The following is a 20,597-nucleotide window of genomic DNA, read 5'->3' as shown; positions in this document are numbered from 1 at the left end:
TTGACTTTTTCAACTAGGAAATACATGAAATTTTCTTTTATCCAGCATTGGCAGAAAATATTGTCTTCTAGTTATTTTAATATTCACGTTAATAGAGAAAGCTAGCACATATTTATGGATTTCAAAAACTTATGTACATTGTAGACATGTGATTTCAATATATATTGAATTATATTCAAATTATATTCAAATTATAATACAATAAAACATGCTAAATTTATTATGATTAAAATGTAATCTTTCTTCAACTTAGAAGACTTTTCAGATCCTACATTTCCTAACAGTTACCACTACTGCAAGCATCAGATAATCATGTGCTGTGTAGAGGGAAGTGCTGACACAACAGCGTTCAGGTTCACGTCGCTGCGTACATCGAGCACAGTATGTGTCAGGTAAAGGCATCTCACACCCTTGGCTACATCTCAGAGTTCTTCCGGAATGCCTGATGTGCCAGGATGTTTGATTTTAGAAAGACTTTTCCACCTCCAAAATTGAGTTTGACTTGATAAAGCAACCAGCTCTATGTACAGTTTCTTGTAAATAAAATGGACTTTAATTTGTCTCATTTCATGCAACTCTAAGAAAAACTGTTCTTTATACAGTAGCACTTCATCTATTCCTATTCATGTGCATTTTATGAGTTCAAAAATGCCAGGATAAATCCATATTAAAATGCTGGGATCTGGTAAAAAAATAATAATAATAATATATTCCCTCATAAGGCTTTTGAAGGTAAAATTTAAGATAAGATCTACTTCTCCTTATCTGGCTGACCAGCATAAATAACTCTTTTTGAAAGTGTTTCTGCTTGAGAATCATGAAGCTAAAAATGACTTAACTGAAGTCCATACAAGGCCTGGAATGTTGTCTAACGTTGTTTCCCAGTGCCTCTAGAAAGTGTATTTTAAAAGCTGATTTACCTCTTTTTCATGGCTCTCTCTTCTTTGAATCTCTTCAGAAAAGGAAAAGAGAGAGGGCGAGAGGGAAGGTGGAAGACAGAGAGAGAAGGAAAATTCCATTTTTCCACCAGGAAATGAATCAAGGCCTCCTTTAAAGATTGTTTTTTGCACTGTAAGTGCCTCTCTGAAATTTCTGCAATTTAATGTGCATTTGGAAGGTCAGCATTGCTTGAGCTAGTGGGAAGTGAGGCATGAGATAAACATAAAGCATTCTTATTATGCTATTGCCGAACAGAATCTTCTGTACTCCCCGAAATGTTTCCTAAGAGAGTTCAAGGAGGTACTATCTGGATGCCCAGCCACCACAACTCTTATATTTAATTATCTGAGCTGCAGCCATAAAAATATGAAATAAATCACTCAAGGCACATTGCCTCGTCTAGCAAGCAGATGCTAGATGGCCATGTGACCAGAAGAGCCAAGCTCTCAATCTCATGCACCAACCAATATGGCAGCCCAGCAGTTGACTTTGTTAGCCAGAGTCTAAAACGAAGTTAAAGACTTCTATCAGACTGAGCGCTTGGAAAAGAAGTTCAGTATTAGAGTCCTGACAGACATGGGGTATCCTTATGCACATATTTTTTTCAGAAAACAGACATTTAATGAACACTGACTGTGTTTACAAGGTGCTTTTACAGACACAGTTTAATTTGACCCTAACTATGAAAGAAGAAAATACTTCATTCTGGATTCCATAACGTCTAATGGTGTAAGTTTAACATACGAGGAAAGTGAAACCTACAGAAGCTAATGAACTTAATTCGAGTGAAGCAGTTAATACAGAATAGAGCCAGAAGTTCAAATCCAAGTCCTCTCTGTCTACATCTGCTGCGTTTTCTCACTATACTGCCCTGAGGAAGGAAAAGGGATTCCATTCTGGCCAGTAGTGCTCTACCTTTGTAAACCTCCCATTTACAGAATGAAACCCTGAATCCTTCAGAGGGGAAGGTACAGGGACCAGAGTAGAGATTCCAGGGAGACCAATTCCTAGAAGACCAAATGGGCTAATGGATTCTGTTTAGCTGGGTACTATAGAAAATTCTCTCAGAAATATGTTATGGGAAGCTGTTCTTGACCTAACACTTCCACTTGCAAAGCGGGTTGACATTGCCAGTAAAAGATGGCAGACTGGCCTCACTAGTTTATCTCCTCATCCTTCTGAGAATTCCATTAATATAATAATAAAGGAATTTTTAAAAAGGTATAAACTTTCTTGGGTATTGAAAAGAAGGTGAAACTTTTTTGAGGAACATGATGGATAAAAACCTAGATTTCCTTGAACAGACTGTTAGTATAAGTAAGGATGTTAAGGACTCTGCTAGTGAGGACTCGGAAGGACATAAGGAACACAATAAAGAAAACATTTCGCCTTCCCGAATACTTGGGTCATTAAGAGCAGGCTGTTAGGAGAAATAAGGACCTCCCATTCTCTTCTTCCTGTGGTGCCCCTTTATGCTATTGTCCACACGTAGACACGAATTTACCCAGAGACACTAGTGTAGTCTGCTTCGGTGACTTAACATAACATTCTAACACATAATTTTCCTGTTATACTTTGAAACAGTAGCCTGGTATTCCAATCAGTTGACTTGTCATAATTTATTCAGTCATTACCTACTTTCTTTTTTCTTTTTGCTAAAAGAGGTAATTCTGAAATGAGCAACTTTGTTCAATATTTTATTGACTTATTTAAAACTATTAAGGGTGATTCAAAATAATGAAGTTGTATTTCTTAAAAAAAAAAAAAGAAAACTCTCAAGGACCATAGAATGTGAGAGGACATAAGATCTCCTCAAATATTAAAAGTTGGCAAGGAACTAACATCCCAGAACATCTGCGGACGGAAGTGAGCTGATCTGTCTTTCAGAAGGAGCTTCTGAGAGGCTCAGGACTCGGAGGGGCCAAGTACCCCAAGAGCGGGTATATTCGTTTTGTAGGGCTGTCTAACAAAGTACAACAAACCAGGTGGCTTACAACAACAGAAATCTATTGTCTCACAGTTCTGGAGGCTAGAAATCCAAAATCAAGTTGTGGCAGGATTGATTGCTTCTGGCAGTTCTGAGAGAGAACCTGTTCCATGCTTTTCTCTTAGCTTCTGGTGGTTGCCAGAAATCCTTGGTATTCCTTGGCTTCTGGATGCTTCACTCCAATTTCTACCTCCATCTTCACGTGACATTCTCCCCTGTGTCTTCCCTGTGTCTTCCCATGGCCTTCTTATAAGGACACCAGCCATTGGATTTAGGGCTCTTCCAATCCAATATGACTTCATCTTAACCTAATTACCTCTGTGAAGACCCTATTTCCAAATAAGGTCACATCCCCAGGTACCAGGCGTGAGGACTTCAGCATATCTTTAGGGGGGACACAGTTTGATCCACAACAACGAGGTGGAGGCATAAGCCTAGAAATAGGCAGAAAGGTTAGAAGCTGGTAAGTGGAGTCTTGGGAACCTCTCACTACCCACACGGCCAAGGTAAACCACATCTGTCACCGCTGCCAAGCCAGGAGACCAGAGAGCTCTTCCCACAGAGCGCTCATCGGGAGAACTCGTGGCTGAAATTAAAAGTCTGTGGAATGACTGGCTGGACCCCCAGGTGCCCTCCTACCCTGCCTCAGATGCCAACAGGCAGACATCCCCAGGAGCAGAAAAGTCGGCTTCTTCTTAAGAGAAACGGTGGCCTCAGAGAAAAGATCCACACGTCTTTGCACTTGGGACACTCTCAGTGAGAGTCAGCTCCCCGCAGGATGCCCTTTGGATGAAGCCCAGCAGCAGCTTCTGCCCTTCTCCTCCCCACTGGCCACACCGCCTGGGATGGGCCTGGTGGCACCTTGCTCTCGGGTATGCAGACAGAGAAGGGCCACAGGCTGTTTCAGGAGAGCTTCCAACGCGAAGGAGTGGAAGCAGGTCAAACAACAGGAAGGGAAAAAGGAATTCAGAGTATACAGTAAATACAAAAAAAAAAAAAAGACAACTTTAAAAAGCCTAATATCATCAGTAAGACCAGACATACGTTCTAAAACAAGACCAGGTGCCGATTGTTGTTTTCTCTTTGCCACATCATGATTTTTTTCCTTCCTTTGGGTCCTTGGTCCCCACTCAGACCTCATCGTGCTCAGCAAACCCTCTCCAGTTCCCCGCCCTCAGTCCCATCCTCCAAACCCACTCTGGAGTGACCTTCCTAAAGCAAACTTGACCCGGGTCCTTCAGACCCTGCCTCCCTGTTACTGGAGGGAAAAGTCTAAGCTGGCACGCTTGACCTTCCTCTGCTCACCTTCTCTCCCTCCTTCCTCCATCCCCTCTGCTCTTGATGTAACTGGCCACCAGCCATTTCCCAAACTGCTACTCCACACACACACACACACACACACACACACACACACACACACGCGTGCATGCATGCTCACACACACCGTGCCTTTGCTCCCACAGCTCTCACTGCCCGCCCTACCGCCCCCTCCTCTCCCCCAGCAAATCCTACTCTTACTTGAGGAATCTGCTCAGGTGACGGGCTCCTGGTAAAAGCTCGGTTTGCTCCCAGGAGGTAGAGACCGCAGCCTCAGGGCCCCTTTGCATTTTCCTTTATTAGCACATTACACGTATTTGCATTCATCGGCTCTGGCGCTCAGCAGCAGTGCCCAGCACACACTATCCACCGACCTCCGCCCTCGTGCGCGCCGGTACCCCGCGGCGGGGGGGGGGGGGGGGGGACCCGCGGGATGGCCTCGGCGACACGGCGGCCAAGAACGGGGACAGAATGGGAAAGTGGGTTATCGCGGTGCTGCTAGGAAGCTCTTGCGTCCCCTCCATGGCTAGTGCTTTCCGTGTGCCCTGAAAGAACCCCCCATTCCCGAGTTGCCCTGTGGCGGGCGTTAGCATTTCTGTCTTTATTTCACGGCTGAGAAAGTAGGGAGGTTATACTTGCTGTTCACAATCGCCCCGGTGAATTAGGGGGAGTTTCAGCCTACGAGCCACTGCCTCCTACAAGCAAAGGGAGGGATAAACTACAGAACCATAAAATAACAGAAAAGGAAGAGTAATTCTCCAAATCCGTGCCTTCATATGTCGTCTATAATCTTAGTGCTACGGGTGCTCTGAACGGCCGAAAACCAAATGGGAAAGGAGAAAGAGAGCAGCAGAGACCTACAGAGAAGGACGAGACAGAAACACAAAGGAGACCTGAGACGGGCCAGTAGGGGCTGAGTGTTTTTTTAAGCATCTTCTTTCAAATCTGCCCTCCACACTCATAAAATCTAAAGTTTGCTATCCTCAGACTTTTTTTTTAAGATCTTATTTATTCATTTGACAGAGATAGAGAGAGCGCACAAGCGGGGGAAAGCTGCAGGAGGAGAGGGAGAAGCAGGCTCCCGCTGAGCAGAGTCCGATGCAGGACTCGGACCCAGAACCCCGGGATCATGACCTGCACAGAAGGCAGATGCTTAACCAACTGAGCCCCCCAGGTGCCCCTCCTTGGCCTTTCCATGGTGATCACCACAAGCCTGTAGGCTGGACTGAAAGTAACTCCACTCTGCCACGTTTTAAAGGTCTTGGCCTTACAGAGCGGCTCTCTTCTTGGAGGAAGGGAATTGACGAGAGTTAATATCAACCTTTCCAAGGGTCTGAACCAAGGGAGACAAGGCCCGTGGAAATGCTTTGGGAAGAATGAAAATCATAGGTTAATGCCCTCCATACATGTGAGTCGCTATTATTGTTGCTATCATTAATATGGCCTCTAAGCTTCAGTAGCCCGTGTTGTAAATTTGAATAGCAGCCAAACCGCCAGCTCTGTAATAACATTCCCAAGCACCAGCACCAGTCTGACTGCCCAAGCGTTATCTGGTTTGATCCTCTTAGCCATAGCAAGCCAGGTAGTACTATTATCCCCCTTTTCCAGATGTGAAAGCTGAGGCTGGAGAGTTTCTATATCTTGCCCAAGAAGACACAGCTATTAAGTGACAGAGCTTAGATTCTTTCTGCTTCCAAATCTAGGCTCCTGCTGCCACCCTAGAGTGTGTGTGTGTTGGGGGGGGGCACCACAAACTTCACGTCCTCAGTGGGTCACCATACACGGAGACAACAGGCTGTTGTGATACGAAGATTCTTGACAAGAAGTGAGCTTGCAAGTATCTGTAGGTCGGGAAAGCAGAAACTTGAAAGGTCGCTTGTGACCTGACTTAATAGTGGCAAAGCTGGTTTACAACCCGAGACTTTCGACCTTCAGTGATGGTTTGTCCCAATACACCTTGCCATCTGTGGGGAAGATTTGAAACATATTATCTCAGAGTTTTCAAAGCTATCCCGAAGGGATGAAATTTGAAAAGAAAGTCTACGCGAGTAGTGACGCAGATTTCCAGCAAGCAGAAAGCAGACTGGACCAGGGAGTTTGTTTTGAAGGACAGCATGGCGAACCAAGATGCCTCGGAGAACGGGGGAAATGGAATGAAAAGTCAGCAAACAAGGTAGAAAAGACAGCCCTGAGAGGGCCTGAGAAACTGAACAGAAAATCTGAAGGAAGATAAATGGATAATTTAACAGCCATTCAGTTTTTAAGAAAGACAAAGACCAAGCTACATTGCATCAGAAAAGGCCTAGAAATGATGATGGATGGGGCCCTTCAAATGAGTGGTGAACACAACAGAATCACAGTTGCCTGCCCAATTCCCAGCCGAGGGCGAATTTGAGAAACGAAATAAGGATATGAGACTGATACGGATTGAAGAGTTTTTCAAAATCTATTTAATGGCCAGGCAGGGGACATTGATCGCTTCTCAGAGGAAATGTTTAGGATCAATGAGGTAGTGGGCCCTTATTTGTGATGTGGGTGGGAGAGTGGGCTGGGGGAGGGGTTATGGCATCATCGCGCAACGCGCACATGACAGCATCGCCACCTACGTTAACATGCTGACATAGTTTTTTTGAATTATGGTGGTGAAACACTAAATTATTTCAATCTTCATAAACTAAGCATTTCTCTTCTTTATCCTTGTATCTATCTGTAAGCATTTTTTCACTATTAACAATCAGGTAGCTGACTTGTTTAATTAATTCGCACACGTGATCGATGATTGCTAGTTCCTTTATTGGTTCATGATAAAATTTTTAAATAAAATATTTTACTATTAAAAAGTTTATACACACCCAGTGAACAGAATTCAAAAGGCACAAAAGTAATAGAGAAAAGTGATCCTTCCTCACACTCCTGTGCCCAGTCACCTCCCTCGGGGGCCACCACCTTTAACGACCTTCTGATGTATGCACCTAAGGACAATCTATAGAAAAGCGTAAATACAGTGGGGTTTACACTGTTTTTATACGAACTGCTTATACACCGTTTTCGAATACAGCCTATATGTGTGTATATACACACTCTGCTCATATATACGTGTATGCGTGTGCGTACGTACATATATATATGTATGTGCACATATATGAGCATAAGTGTATCCTGCTCCACACCTTGCTTCTTCACACTTGCTATATTTTTGAGATCTTCCTGTTCAGTGCCCATACAGCAGCTGCCTCCATCTTTTTGATGGCCACAGGGTATTGGATTTTAAAGATGAAGAATAAAGTATTTAACCAATAATTAATTAATTATTTAAGGACACCGATGTCATTTCTCATAGTTTGCTACTGCAAACGATGTGCAGTAAATATCCTTGTAAATGCATCCTCTTCACACTTTATTTGTAGGATAAATACTCAGAAGTGGAATTACTGGCCATTTGGCACACAGGCATTTGAAATCTTGATAGGTATTGCCAACTTGCCCTCTGTGGAGTGTGAACCAATTTATATTCTCACCGGCAATATGGGACGTGCCTTTCTCTCCACACCCTTACCAACACGCTATGTTATCGAACTTCTTGAATTTTGCCAATATGATAGTGTAAAATCTATCTCATTATAGTTTTCATTTGCATTTTCTGTATCATAAATGAGTCTGATCATATTTTTAGTATGGACTTGTTAGGAGCAATTTGTATTTTTTCTGTAAACTTCATATTTTGCCGTTTTTCTGTTCAGCTGGTGGTCTTTTCTTTTTGATTTGTAGGAGCTCGCTGTATATTAAAGAAGGAGACCTTTATCTGTAGCAAAAGTGGCAACTATTTTCCCCAGGTGGTTGTTGACCTTCTCCCTTTGTTTACGCTATACAGAAATACACTGATTTTATGTAGTCAAATTCATGACCCTTTTCTTTTGTGGCTTCTGGATTTTATGTCATACATAGAATGATTTTCCCATTACAAAAGGATAACATTTAAGAATTTTTCTCAGAACATCTTTTAGTATTTTATGGTTTCCTCTTTTTTTTTTCTTTATATTCGTACCTCTGATTCATCTGGTTGTACTTTATTTTGTTGGATGTGAAGTATGAGGTCAGAATCCAACTTTAGGTTTTCAGATGGCTCCCCAGTTTTCCCGCCAGCTTTTGACTAGTCTTTTTCCTTAGGATTTAAAAAGTCACCTCTATCATATGCTAAATTTCTTTAAATTTAATTCTATTCCTAGTCTTTCTATTCTGTTCTATCAATCTGTCCACCTGGTCATACTACCATAATTAATGTCTTTTATAATATATTTAATGATAAGCCTAGTTTCACCTTCAGCATTACTCTTGCAGTATTTTTCTAAGGACGCTTGTTTATCTTTCCATATAAGTTTTAGAATTTAGTTCAGAAACAAATCTAGTTTGTCATTCTATTGGGATGCTTATTGAATTTTAAATGGTCAGTGTTTGGAAGGCAAATGACTGTAAAACTTCCCAACGTTAAAAGATAGAAAATTGTTGGAAGCTTCTATTCATAACACCCTGACGTTCCCATCCTTAAACTGCACTTCAGTAATGTAATAAAAAATATCTAGGATCGTGGTCCTGCTGTCCCCACACATACAGACTTTTCCCATATCTTAGCTTTTGGGAAAGTTAGCGATGTAAGTAGAGAAGAGCCTCGACCAGGTCTCAAAGTGACCAGTGAAACAACATCCTCCTCATATACCCAGTGGTGTGTGCAAAGTATTCCTTTTCTTGTCTTCCTATCCTTTCTCTCTAAACTCTCCCTTTCTTCATTATCTTATAAAATTAAGGAAAAGAAGGTTCTCTTACCATATGGAGGGAGACCACCAAAGTACTAGAGGATTTTTGTCCCAAGGATCTTGCATTTCTCATGGATGCTTTGGATCTGGTCCTCTGTAGATGTGGGACATTGGGGTGCACGGGCTTTGAGGGCTCCTTCCTCAGGACTCAAGGTGCATGAGAAGTACACACAAAATGTATGGCAGACAAATGCCCATAGCTCAACAAACTAAAAATGTTCAAATGGTCCTTCTCACACATTGAACTTGGCCAAAAGAATAGAGTCTATATAGTACTATAGAATCGCTGACGGCACAGTTTTACGGAAAACGTCCTGTGCGTGGAGAGGTGAACTGTTACCACGTGGCTGAGCTTCGGTTACGTGTTCCAGCCTCCTCTTGCATGAAGCCCCATTCATCAGAGGCTGTGGCTCCTGGGTCAGCAGCCGTTCCTTCCAAGTCGGATGTTGCCTACACAGTGAACATGATTGATTAGCTACCACCATGCTCTAAAAACCCAACCAACGGAATAACCTAGGACAGTACCCTAGAGGGGCTCATTATAACAGAAGAGAGGGTTCTCCTTGCTCCCCTTTACCACAAGCTGTCTTTGGGCCTGCCTGTTATTTACTACTTAAAACCCTTGTTTTATTTTCCCAGGGCAGGATAGAGTAGATGAGTCACAGACAAAAGATTCACTGTCTACACCTAATGTTTGGGAGATAGTGTTTCTTCATTATTCGGGGAGGCTGTCTCCGTCCTGTGGGTTTGTCCTGAAACAGTGTCCCAGACCCCAGAACAAAAGAGTCACTCCACTCTCCTGACACCACAGTTAGGTGAGAGAGATACCTGTCATTACCAGCGTCCCAGCGGGACCCCCATGGGAAGATACCATGGGCTTTGTGCTAAGACAGGCCACGACTGACATTCCAGCTCTACTGTGTTGTTCACTTTGGTGCCTTTGACTTAATTTCCCCAAATCCAAGGTTCCTCATCTGTCAAAATGGGATCAACGATACCAATTTCCCAGCACTGCTGTGGGGTTTAATCAGCTCACATACGGAGAGGTCCTCGGATGGAGCCTGGAACGTAGGATGCGTTCGGTACTCAGTAGTGAGTTCATTTTGGCAAGACGGGTTTTCCTGTCTGTCACAGCAGGCAGATGGCAGCCCACAGAGTTGATTCAGCCTACAGACATGTTTCATTCAGTTGAACGCTGTTTTTAAAACTGTAAACTGTCCAGTTTGCTGGAGGCCCCAGTACGCCCAGCTGTCTCGTGCAACCTAGTTCCTCCATTAACAATACTGGCCTGTCCCTGTAGACAGTTGAGTTTAAGACTCTTGCCCTAGATGATGGAAATAACAACGCCGTTAATCCAAGGAGAGACTAAAATTCCTGCCTCATTAATTCAGAATGTTAATGTCATTTGTAAATATCATTTTCCACGGAGGAATCCCTTGAGCGTATAAATAAAGTCAGCAAAACAAGTAACCTGAGAGGTCAGGAAGGGAATGGAGAGAAGATCGCTGTCAAGCACTGTAGCATCTTCACTTTTATAAGAAAAAGGAAAGAAAAGGATCTCTTTCTAAGTTATTACTAGTACTGTAATTAGCTTTCAGGATGTACACAACGATGCCGCAAACATCAGTGTTATAACTTGGCCAGACTGTGCCTTTAGGATTCTGATTATGGATCTGAATCACTCTTACACTGGATTCTAATGAGCCCGCGTGCCCTCATAGTAAGCGTTACCTCCGTGGCCTTATCATCTTTACTGCTGTTCTGGTAACTGCCTCACATTATTTAGATCTTAAGATCTCAAATATCACTAAAACATTTCAGAAAGATCTGACAGTATTTTTTGGCATTTGCAAAATTTGGACAGAGCCAGTCTGTTAGGGCTGCACAGTAACAGATCTACAGAGTAGATATCACATATATGGAAACAGTTTTCTCAAATGGAGAAAGCGTCTCACCCGGTACAACAAACATGGAGTAATAGTGAACTCCCACTAAGGAGAAAGTAGCAGCTATTTGCTGTTTGTCCTTTCTGTCAGAGCTCACCTAGCCCACAGGGAAAATCCAGGCTACATGGATGGTGACTTCCAATTCCCTTGAGTATTCCTTCCTTGGAAGCTGAAATTCCACAGGCCTACTGACTTTGCCACCAGGAGGAGTTGGCATACACTGTTAGCATTTTCTGAGTCCCCATAACATGGCAGGCTAAGAATGAGCAACCTTTTAAAGAGTCTGTTTGGCAGACTCCTGGAATTCAAGAAGGGAGAGAACTGCTAGCTGATCTCTGACCCTCACTAACTCGGTAAAGAGCACTGCCCAGTGAGTGTCAGCAGCAACTTTGTGTGCTGAGGAAACTGAGACTTCCTTATCCCAGCCACCAGTTCAAAGTCTGGTAGGGGGGTTTCAATCTCAAGTAATTCTGGGGGTGACATAGAAAAATAAGTGACAACAGCGAAAGACTATTTAGAGCTCAGAAACTCACTCAAATTAGCCTGAGCAGAAATGGAAATTGACTGGCTCAAGTAACTGAGGAGCTGAGGGGCACAGTTGGCTGGGTGGCACAGAGCTAGAGGCAGGGGAGTCAAAGGACACCATAAGACATGTCCCCTTTTCTCTGCCTCCTATGTATGTGTTGGCTTCATTCTCAACCAGGCTTTCCTCACACTTGCTGGCAGCTCTAATGTCACATGCTTGTTATAGGTATTATCACACCAAAAGAAACATGAAAAGAAAAACCTCATTTCCAGCAGTTCCAGGTGAAACCTAGAAAGAACTCTGACTGCCTTAGCTTGGGCCACAGCGCCATTCCTACACTGGGGCACTCTTGTTGGTCAGGTCTGAATTATGTGCCTACTCAGAGCACATGGAATGGATTCTATTATCAGAGGAACAGTAAAGGGACAGGGTATAGCCTCTTCTATCTCTTACAGTTCACTTATAACCCACTGTCATAAAAAGTTAGCTCATAATTCCCCAGTGCAAGGGATCAACTGTAATTTTCTGACACCTGCCCAGTTCGACAGAAAAGAGACCTGCAACATGATATCAATTCTCTCAATTAGGAATTGCACGCAAGCTACTAGTAACAGAGATCTGAAATCATAATAGCTTAAACAAAATAGAAATTTCTTTTTCTCTATGCTTCAAAATAATCCAGAGAAGTCCACTCAACACTGCTATGATAAGGTAGTTCCACAGCCATCAGAGACCCAGTCCCTGCTTATCGTTCCTTAGCATGTGGCTGCCATACTCAAGATTGCCTCATAGTCACAAAGTGGCCACTATAGCTCCAGCCATCATGTTAATATTCCAGCACCAAGACAGAGATAAGACCAAGAGCAAAAGGATGCACCTTCCTGCTGAACAAACTCCCATTTAAGAGTTTCCTCAGAAACTCTTCCTCATGAATTCTGCTTATTCATCCCTGGCCATTCCTAAGCTCAGGGGAGGCTGAAATGCATATTCGGAAGGCAACTAGCGGTCTCTGTTAGAGATACCAGAGTTCTGGCAGAGTAAATGACTCTGTCCCCAAATGGGGCCGAAGTCATAAGGCTAGAGCCCTTTGAGCTCCATTTCAGTCTAGCCTGGGAAGAACCCAATAGTACGCAGTGCCTGGCGTAGTTATATGTGCAACGTATGTAAATGATTATTATTAACTTTCTGGCTTCAGCAAATTACACACTAAAGATTTATTTTAAAGCGCGTATCTTTAATGTGAATGTTTAAAAACATTTATTCACAGGAGTCTTGGCTTGCTTCTGTGTTCACCATTATTGTTTGATTATTTGTTTTTCGAAGCAAGTTTTAAAAACTGCTGGGAGCCTCCTATGGTAGTTAATACATTATCTTAAGCAATTTAATGCAAATTAATTTTTACACAACCTTGAGTTTCAAAGGCCATTGAACTGGGGAGAGAAAGAGTGAGGTTTAGGAGGAATCTGTTTGCTGCCTCCCATCTGGACCCCGCAGCCAGCTCCATCTGCTCTCACGTGGAGTAACTAACACTTCGGCTACTCCCCTGCCAAACACACCATGTGGAGTTTGGCTTTTTTTTTTTTTTTTTCCTCAGGAAAGTGTTAGAAAGATGTGAATTTCAAGTTTTCTAGAAAACTTGATGGGATTATTTGGGCATTTAAAAGTTCTGCTTTTGTACCATAACCCCTAAGTTTTTCATTGGGTTTTATGGGGTTTTTTTCTCTCCTGTTTTGTTTCTGGATTCCATTCTCTTTTAATACCACAATTCTCCTTTTCCAGTGGATTCTTGCAGCACATTCATATCAAATGGGAGCCACTGAAAGGCTCGGGGTAGAGAGCTGGGATCCCGGGCGAGCTGGGATCTGTGGCTACAATGTGGATGGTTAATTGGGTGGGGGGAGGGGGCAGGCAAGCATCCCGGTAGGAGAGGAGCAGGTTAGAGCAGTTGAGAAGATGATGGACAGGGCTAAACCAGGGCTGGAGACGTGGCAAGAGACTGACACACACAGACATTTTGGAAGCAGGGTTGACAGGACCAGGTGATAAGTGTGGAGGTGGGGGGAAGAGGGAGATGTCACGGATGGCTCATAGATTTCTGGGCTGAGCAGCTGTGTGGAGGTGATAATGCTCACTTCCCCGAGAGAGTAAACTGAAGAGGAAGGTTCGGAGGAAGGTGACGAGTTCAGTTCTGGACAAGCAGTTCACGGTCTCCGGCCTTTGCAACACGACAGAAGAGTGGAAGGCCGGCAAGCCAAACATGATCCTTAGCCAATGCACCGCCACATGGCATGGAAAATTCAGGAATATGTCAGGTTGAATCATGAATAATCTTAAGAAACGTAGCAGTTCGACAATTTAAAGGTTGGGATTTGTTCCTCGGAGTTGCTCGGACCAGTCACCTGGATCCAGGAGAACCTCGGGGCCTGCCCCTGCTTGCACGCTCTCTTGCCCCGTCCCTTGACGGTCTGCGCGGGGATGGCAGCGGCTGGCCGTATCATCGAGGGTTTTCCATTTCAAGATACCAACCCCCAAATGGGCTTTCTGACATTTTCACTCAGTAAACTGATCATATTTTCATAACAAGGATATTGCCTCAAACAGCTAGTTGAGATGGGCTCCAGGTCTAATTTCACATTTTATCAAAAATTGATATTAAATAAATACTTCATTTTTTATTTTATTTTTTAAAAAATTTTATTTATTTGAGAGAGCGAGCGAGAGAGTATAAGCAGGGCGAGTGGCAGGCAGAGGGAGAGGGAGAAGCAGACTCCCCACTGAGCAGGGAGCCCTACACGGGATTCAATCCCAGGACCCCAGGATCATGACCTGAGCCAAAGGCAGATGCTTAATCAACTGAGCTCCAAAGAAATACTTTAAATTCATTGTCTTCTACCATGTATTGTACCGCTTAGTTTCAGAATATTTCTCTTGGGTAAGGTGGGGACGGGGAAGGCAGAAAATACTAAGTCTTACTGCCAGTGCTCTGGAATTACAGAATTCAACCATAGGAAGTGAAAACCATCTTCTCTCTTTGGCCTTTGAAAAAAATAAACGAATAGCCAGCTCAGATAACTCCCTCAAAGTTCTGAAAAGATATTAATGACATAGTTGGACATTTTCAAGTTCAAAGACAAATGTGGTTTTAATTTGCTGGTGCTCCTTTATGCCCCCTTCCAACAACAGAGTATAGGAGTAATGACTTTTTTCTAGGAACGTGGCTTTCTCTTTGTTTATTCCCTTGCCCCACATCTGCCCCGTCTATTGAGCAGTTGAGTTCTAAGAGGTGATCACGGTCAGCTGATAAGTACACAATGGGCCAGATGTGGATCATGACGGCAGAGGGAAAGCAGGGCCAGAATCTCACTCCTAGCAGCTTGGTGAACTGATAAAGAAACGTGGTAATGGTAATAAGAGAGAATACTATATTCATTTCCCAAGAGGGTCATTCTGGGATTGTTTTTATAGCAGCATCCTGTAGCAGGTCAGAACGTCCTGACCCCACTCTCAGCCACTGGCAGCTGCTAGCCTTACCCCTTCTTCTCTCCACTGCTCTGTGGGCAGAGGACAGGAAAGGTTCTTGTCCCCCAGGGTCACTGTGGTAGGAGCTACAGACACAAAGATGAAAGGCCTTATTTCCACTCTCCATGGGAGCTCGTGGGATAGTCTCCCAAACAGAGCTGTTTAAAACCACTGAGAAGGGACTTCCACTGCTGACCATGATAGAGCGACAGGGGGAAAAGCATGAAAAAATAGTTTACAGACAGTGGACACAGGCAGCATGTAGCACAATATAGTGATTCCTGAGAGAGGGGAACAAATGAAGTGAGCCCTGCAATTGTCTTCGCTTACCGCGGGAGACAACTTCCGTGGCCACGGCGCAGGGAGGGAGACCCAGGCAGAGCCCAGCCATCTCCCTGAGCTGAGGACGCAGAGCCAGGAGCCTGGGAGGCCACGGGGGTTGGAGTTCCCAGGGAAGACGAGCAGAGAGGAGACAGCTACCCGAGAGAGAGTTCCAGAGACCTGCAGAGCAATCTTCAGTGCTGTTCACCGCATGCATGTGGGGAAGCTGCTAAGGCTGAGGGGAAAAACAGCAAAAAGGAACAAGGAGAACAATCCTCAGAGCTCACACAGGCTAGGGAGCAGCCCACATTCCCACCAGCCAGAACAGGAGAGAAAAGCCTTGAAATGTATGAGGTGCCGGGTACAGTTCTCAGAAGATGATTGTCTCAGGAGTGGACCCAAATTAACCCTAAAGGCTCCTCTGGACCAACCTAGCAAGGCTTAAAAGAAAGCCTCAAAAGGACCAAATTATTTCCAAGTAACGTAACCACATCCCAGAACAAAATTGAAAAATGTTTAAAGAAACGCAAAAATAAATAAATAGATTAAATAAAAATCCGTACACAACAGCATAAAATTCACAATGGCTGATATCCAGTCAAGAGTTACCAGGCATGCAAAGAAGCAAGAAAACTTGGCCCATAATAATGAGAAAAAAAAATCAATCAATACAGACTCAGAAATGATACAGATCATAGAATTGATGGAGAAGGACATTAAGCATTTATTATGTTTTATATGTTCAAAAGGGTAGAGAAAAGATCAAGCATGATAAACAGAGTCATGGAAGCTATTAAAAAAAAAAAACCAAATCAAACTTCCAGAAAACTACAATTTTTCTGAGGAAAATGACAATAGATGGGATTCACAGCCGATTAAGCTCTGCAGAAGAAAGTCTCAGCATCCTAGCAATAGAAAATGAGAATTTGGTCCCTCTCCTCTCTATATACTCCAAGTGTTAATTTCTACACAGTACATTTGGGCTCACTCAAGCATCGTAATAATGTTCCACAAAGTTTTGATTTCAATCCATCTCTGAAAGTAAGATCCAAAATGGTAGAGGAATCAACTATCCACACACACATATATAATGTATTATATGTATACATGCACGTTATATACACATGTATGTATGTGTGTATGCTTACATATGCATAAAAGGTCTCTTGAAGAATACCCAAGAAACTGATACCTTGGTTGCCTCTTGGAAAAGAAACTAAGTGTCTGAGGCAGGGGCGAAGGGAGATTTTACACGGTACCTTTTTTACCCTTTATATCCATTGGACTATGGGAATGTATTACTTATTCAAAACATAAATAAAATGTGGAATAAACCGTACCTGCTGGTCACAAGGGGACTCAAAGACAGAGTGAATGGAATCAGGAAGGAAGTGGGGTCCCTCAGCCACTTGGATGACTGGATGCCCAGGGCTGTGTCCCGGAGCAGGCAAGGTGCTGTCTGTGGTGGGCCAGGCGGAGCTGGCGTGAGCTTGGGAGCCCCCAAGAGGGCCAGATGGTTGCCCCAAGGGATAATACATAACTTTGAGAGTCCCTTTGCATATGTATGGGGAGTGACCAGACAGGTGATAACTGTCCCCCTTCTCTTGCGAAGTGAAGAGCAAGTCAAACAAGACTTGCAAACAAGTAGCATTTGCACAGAACTCATCAGGTGTCACTCACTGGTAAGAAGTTTTTAGGAATATCCATATCTTTCTAAATAGTGGGAGCAATTCTCTTACTGATGGCACAGCATGGGATTTTTGCTACCTTGGCATAGACCTGCACCTGCCAGGGGAAAACGGTATTCTAATATGGCAATTCCGTGTTTAATTAAAGAGACTATGAAACGAAGAGAAGAAGGAATTCTGAAAAATATGCCTCCACCCCGCAAAGTTTCTTGGTTTTTTGTTTGTTTGTTTTTTTTATTCACCACAAAGGTAGCAAGAGAGAGAACAAAGAGTTAGATAAAGGAAAGAAATCTCTGTTTGGGGCTAAGCCAAATAAACTTAAATGGTTTAAGGAATAAATTGGTGGAGTAATTCGAATCATGGGCAGGTGCTAGGAATGTAATTTAGTAAATGCTCGGGAACCTGCCAAGGAAGAGAAAAATGTGTTGCTTTTGAGATCATTTCCCAGCAGCTTCATAAAAGAAAACTGATTACAGGAATTTAATAAGTAAAACAGAGCCAGAAATATAGTAATCAAATGAGTTTTTAATTACATTTCAGGCAGAAAAAAATTCCAATTTGTGCTCCTGGGATTAAAAAAAATAAGTTCTAGAGAAATGCTTTTGTAGCAGGAAAATAACATAAACACTAATTTCCATAGGAATTATAGTAGTCAGTTTAATTAAAAGGCTTGATCAGAGTGAAGAGGAGCCAGTGCCAAGCCATAGTAAATAAAACCATGGCGTTCGTTGCTACCCCACACTATTGTCCAAATAAAAACACTGCATTGAGCAGAAAGCAGTAACTTGCATTCTTCTCATGAAAATAAAGGGGATTTTGATCACTACCTGGGTTATCATGTTGCTATGTTTTATTTTCGTATGGAATGGTTAATCTGATTTAGAATTAAATGTTGGTTGGTGTAATAAATAGAGCTTTGAAGAGAGAGAATATGCTCTGTTTGAGAGACATCCGTGTGAAAGGACCCCACTTCAGCCAGGTTGGAGGGCTCACGACTCAGTAGGATCCCTGGTTCCTTCCGGGCTTTCCAACAGCCACTTAACTAACATCCAGTTGCATTTAACTCATATCCTGAAGTGAGGGCTCTTTGAGGCGATAGATTAGGTCTAACTGGTGATTAGCAGTCGTGTTAGGGAAGTAACCCTCCACATGAAGGGCTGTGCCTTCTGTTGGGAGTCTTTGCTATTAACCACCCCCTAACCACACGTCCTGCTCGGAGAAGGCTGTTCCAGAGGTATGCTGACATTGCAATGCTTTGTTCCCCTTGGGATGAATGGGACAAACTTGTAAGATGTTTACATGGAGCGGGGGGGGGGGGGGGGGATCATCTGTGGCCAAAGAACACATACCCAAGGCATTGGGTGGGAAAGGTTCCATGGGCTAAAACCCCCACAGCTCCACGATCCTTGTTTTATTCATTGCTTTGTTCCATGATAGAGGCCATCCAGGTTTTGTAAGTTTATACCATTAGGGAGTAGGAGACTCTTTTTTTTTTTTTAATAACAAAATTAAGTAAAAGAGAAAATATTTGGGAGAGTCTCCTGCAAGTAGGACCCTGAATCCTGGGTTGGCCTCCAGCCTCAGCCCGCATGTCCTCTTCCCTCCTCCCCTCTGCAGCACCCTCGCCCTCTTCCCCACTCCTGTCTCCCTTGTCTCGTGTCCATCTCCATACACGTTCACATCTCCATCTGTACATGTAGCACAGCTCCCAGATCCTTAGCGTGAAAAATGGGCACCTTCTCTTCTTTCAGGATGTCACCTGGCCTTTCTTTTTCTGGTGAGTCCACCCAGAACCATCTGTGGTGGAGCAAATGGAAGGCGTATCTTGGTCAAAACTGAAGTTCATGGTCTGTGGAGATCTGGAGCTCTCCATGGCAGGCAACAATATACGTATTAGTAGCCATGTGTGAGCGGGATATTTTGTGTCCCGTCTTGTCTGATGTGGATTTAAAACAGGATCATAATCTAACTGGCTGGCACCCTGGAGTAGTACATGCCCCCCCTTCTTCTTTTTCCATTTTCCACATGGGGTCTCTTATTGTAACACAATGGCATTACATGCATATTTGCTTCTTGTAAATAGCTCGTGTTTACCAAAATAATTATCACTTTTCATTTCTCACAGCCAGTTTCCGTTGTCCTCAACAGTGAAAGCCGGAAAATCATGTCAGTGATTCCGGCTCCTCTCCTCCACCTGTTTGTTTTATTTCAGGCGTTGGTGAAGGTCAGTGTAAAACTGAAGCCGATGCTGGACTCGGTGGCCGCGAACAGGAGTAAGTGGGAAGAGCTGCACCAGAAAAGGCTGCTGGCGTCCGCTGCCTCTCCCCGCTCCGCCAGCCTCACGCTGGTCCCCGGGGAAGACCGAGACTAACCGTCCTGCCTCCCTGCCTCCCTGCCACCGGCTTCGGTCCAGTCCACAGCATCCCTGTTCCTTCTAGCTCAGGCAGACAGTCTCCGTTTGCGCGGGGGAGCACGCCGGGGCTTTCACAAGTGCGGGCGGCAGAGGAGAGCGCGCCGGGAGGGACGGAGCCGCAGGCGGGAGGGACGGAGCCGCAGGCGGGAGGGACGGAGCCGCAGGCGGGAGGGGCGCGGCCGCGAGGGCCCTCGGCTGCCCCTGCCGCTGAGCGCCCGCGGGTTGAGGCTGAGTCGGGGCGCTGGGCAGACGAGCCGGCACCTGAGGACAGCCGGCCCTGCTCCTTCCCAGCCCGGGAGTCCGGAGCCGTGAGGACGCCCTTAGCGCTGCTTCATTTCCCATCTCACCCTTGGTTTGGTACAGGCCAAGCAACGCCTGCCTTCGCATCCTCTCCTGAGTGCTCTTTTGTGCCACATGGTCCCAAGAATCCCACTTTGTATTCTGTAGAGGGATCTTATTTTTATCCTAAGGCTTCTTAATGATGGATCAGAGCCTTTAGAATTGCCTCCCTAAGAGATAAACTATAGAATTGCCTCCCTAAGAGATAAACTATAGTATCCTTACAGATACCAATCATTCCTAGTTTTCCCCTAGAAAGGCCCCTAGTAGGGAGACAGCAGATGTGTCTGTGTGACCGGTGTTTATACAACATTCATAGCACTGCATTGGGATTGCGGTTCCCTTATTCAGTTTTTTTTTAAATTCAGCCTCCATTGTAGACCAAGTCTTCTCCCAGAAGGAATGGGTTAATAGACGAATTAAAGGAGGGCTGAAAGGAAGTCCATAGCTGGATTTACCACAAGCGACACATGAACACTTAGCAACTATTCCCAACAGCAGGGACATTTTACAGACACAACAGAACCACGGAGAATAATCACCGACTACCTTGAGTTCTCTTATGGATAAGTTTTTGTATACTATTTAAGGTTCCCACCAAAACCAACCTAAAGCCAAATCCAATGGTCCCCAATTTTTTATTTTTCTTAAGTGTAAGAAATAATGCTTGAAAAGTTGAAATAAGAGTCTGGCCAGAGGACAAAAACTTTCTAGGATGCTAGGCTTATAATAAGAATAAACGATATTAAATCGATGCAATGACTACAAAACTACTTTGCTCCCCATTTTAC

The 20,597-nt window shown here is 44.0% G+C and overlaps 1 protein-coding gene across 1 annotated transcript in view; it reads left to right on the top strand.

The window, feature by feature from the left end:
* The window catches only part of PDE11A (phosphodiesterase 11A), a 358,008-nt gene extending 338,462 nt beyond the window's left edge, over nucleotides 1-19,546 (top strand). Inside the window, exon 20 of the mRNA XM_026492464.3 lies at nucleotides 19,267-19,546. Within this exon, the coding sequence (XP_026348249.2) occupies nucleotides 19,267-19,425 (159 nt within the window). The 3' untranslated portion in view covers nucleotides 19,426-19,546. The remainder of the gene's footprint in view (nucleotides 1-19,266) is intronic.
* The last annotated feature ends 1,051 nt before the right edge of the window (nucleotides 19,547-20,597 follow it).

Source organism: Ursus arctos, unplaced genomic scaffold (genome assembly GCF_023065955.2).
Source record: "Ursus arctos isolate Adak ecotype North America unplaced genomic scaffold, UrsArc2.0 scaffold_1, whole genome shotgun sequence".
NCBI classification, from domain to species: Eukaryota; Metazoa; Chordata; class Mammalia; order Carnivora; family Ursidae; genus Ursus; species Ursus arctos.
The sequence above is the reverse complement of the archived record's forward strand: the minus strand, read 5'-3'. Positions and strand labels throughout refer to the sequence as shown.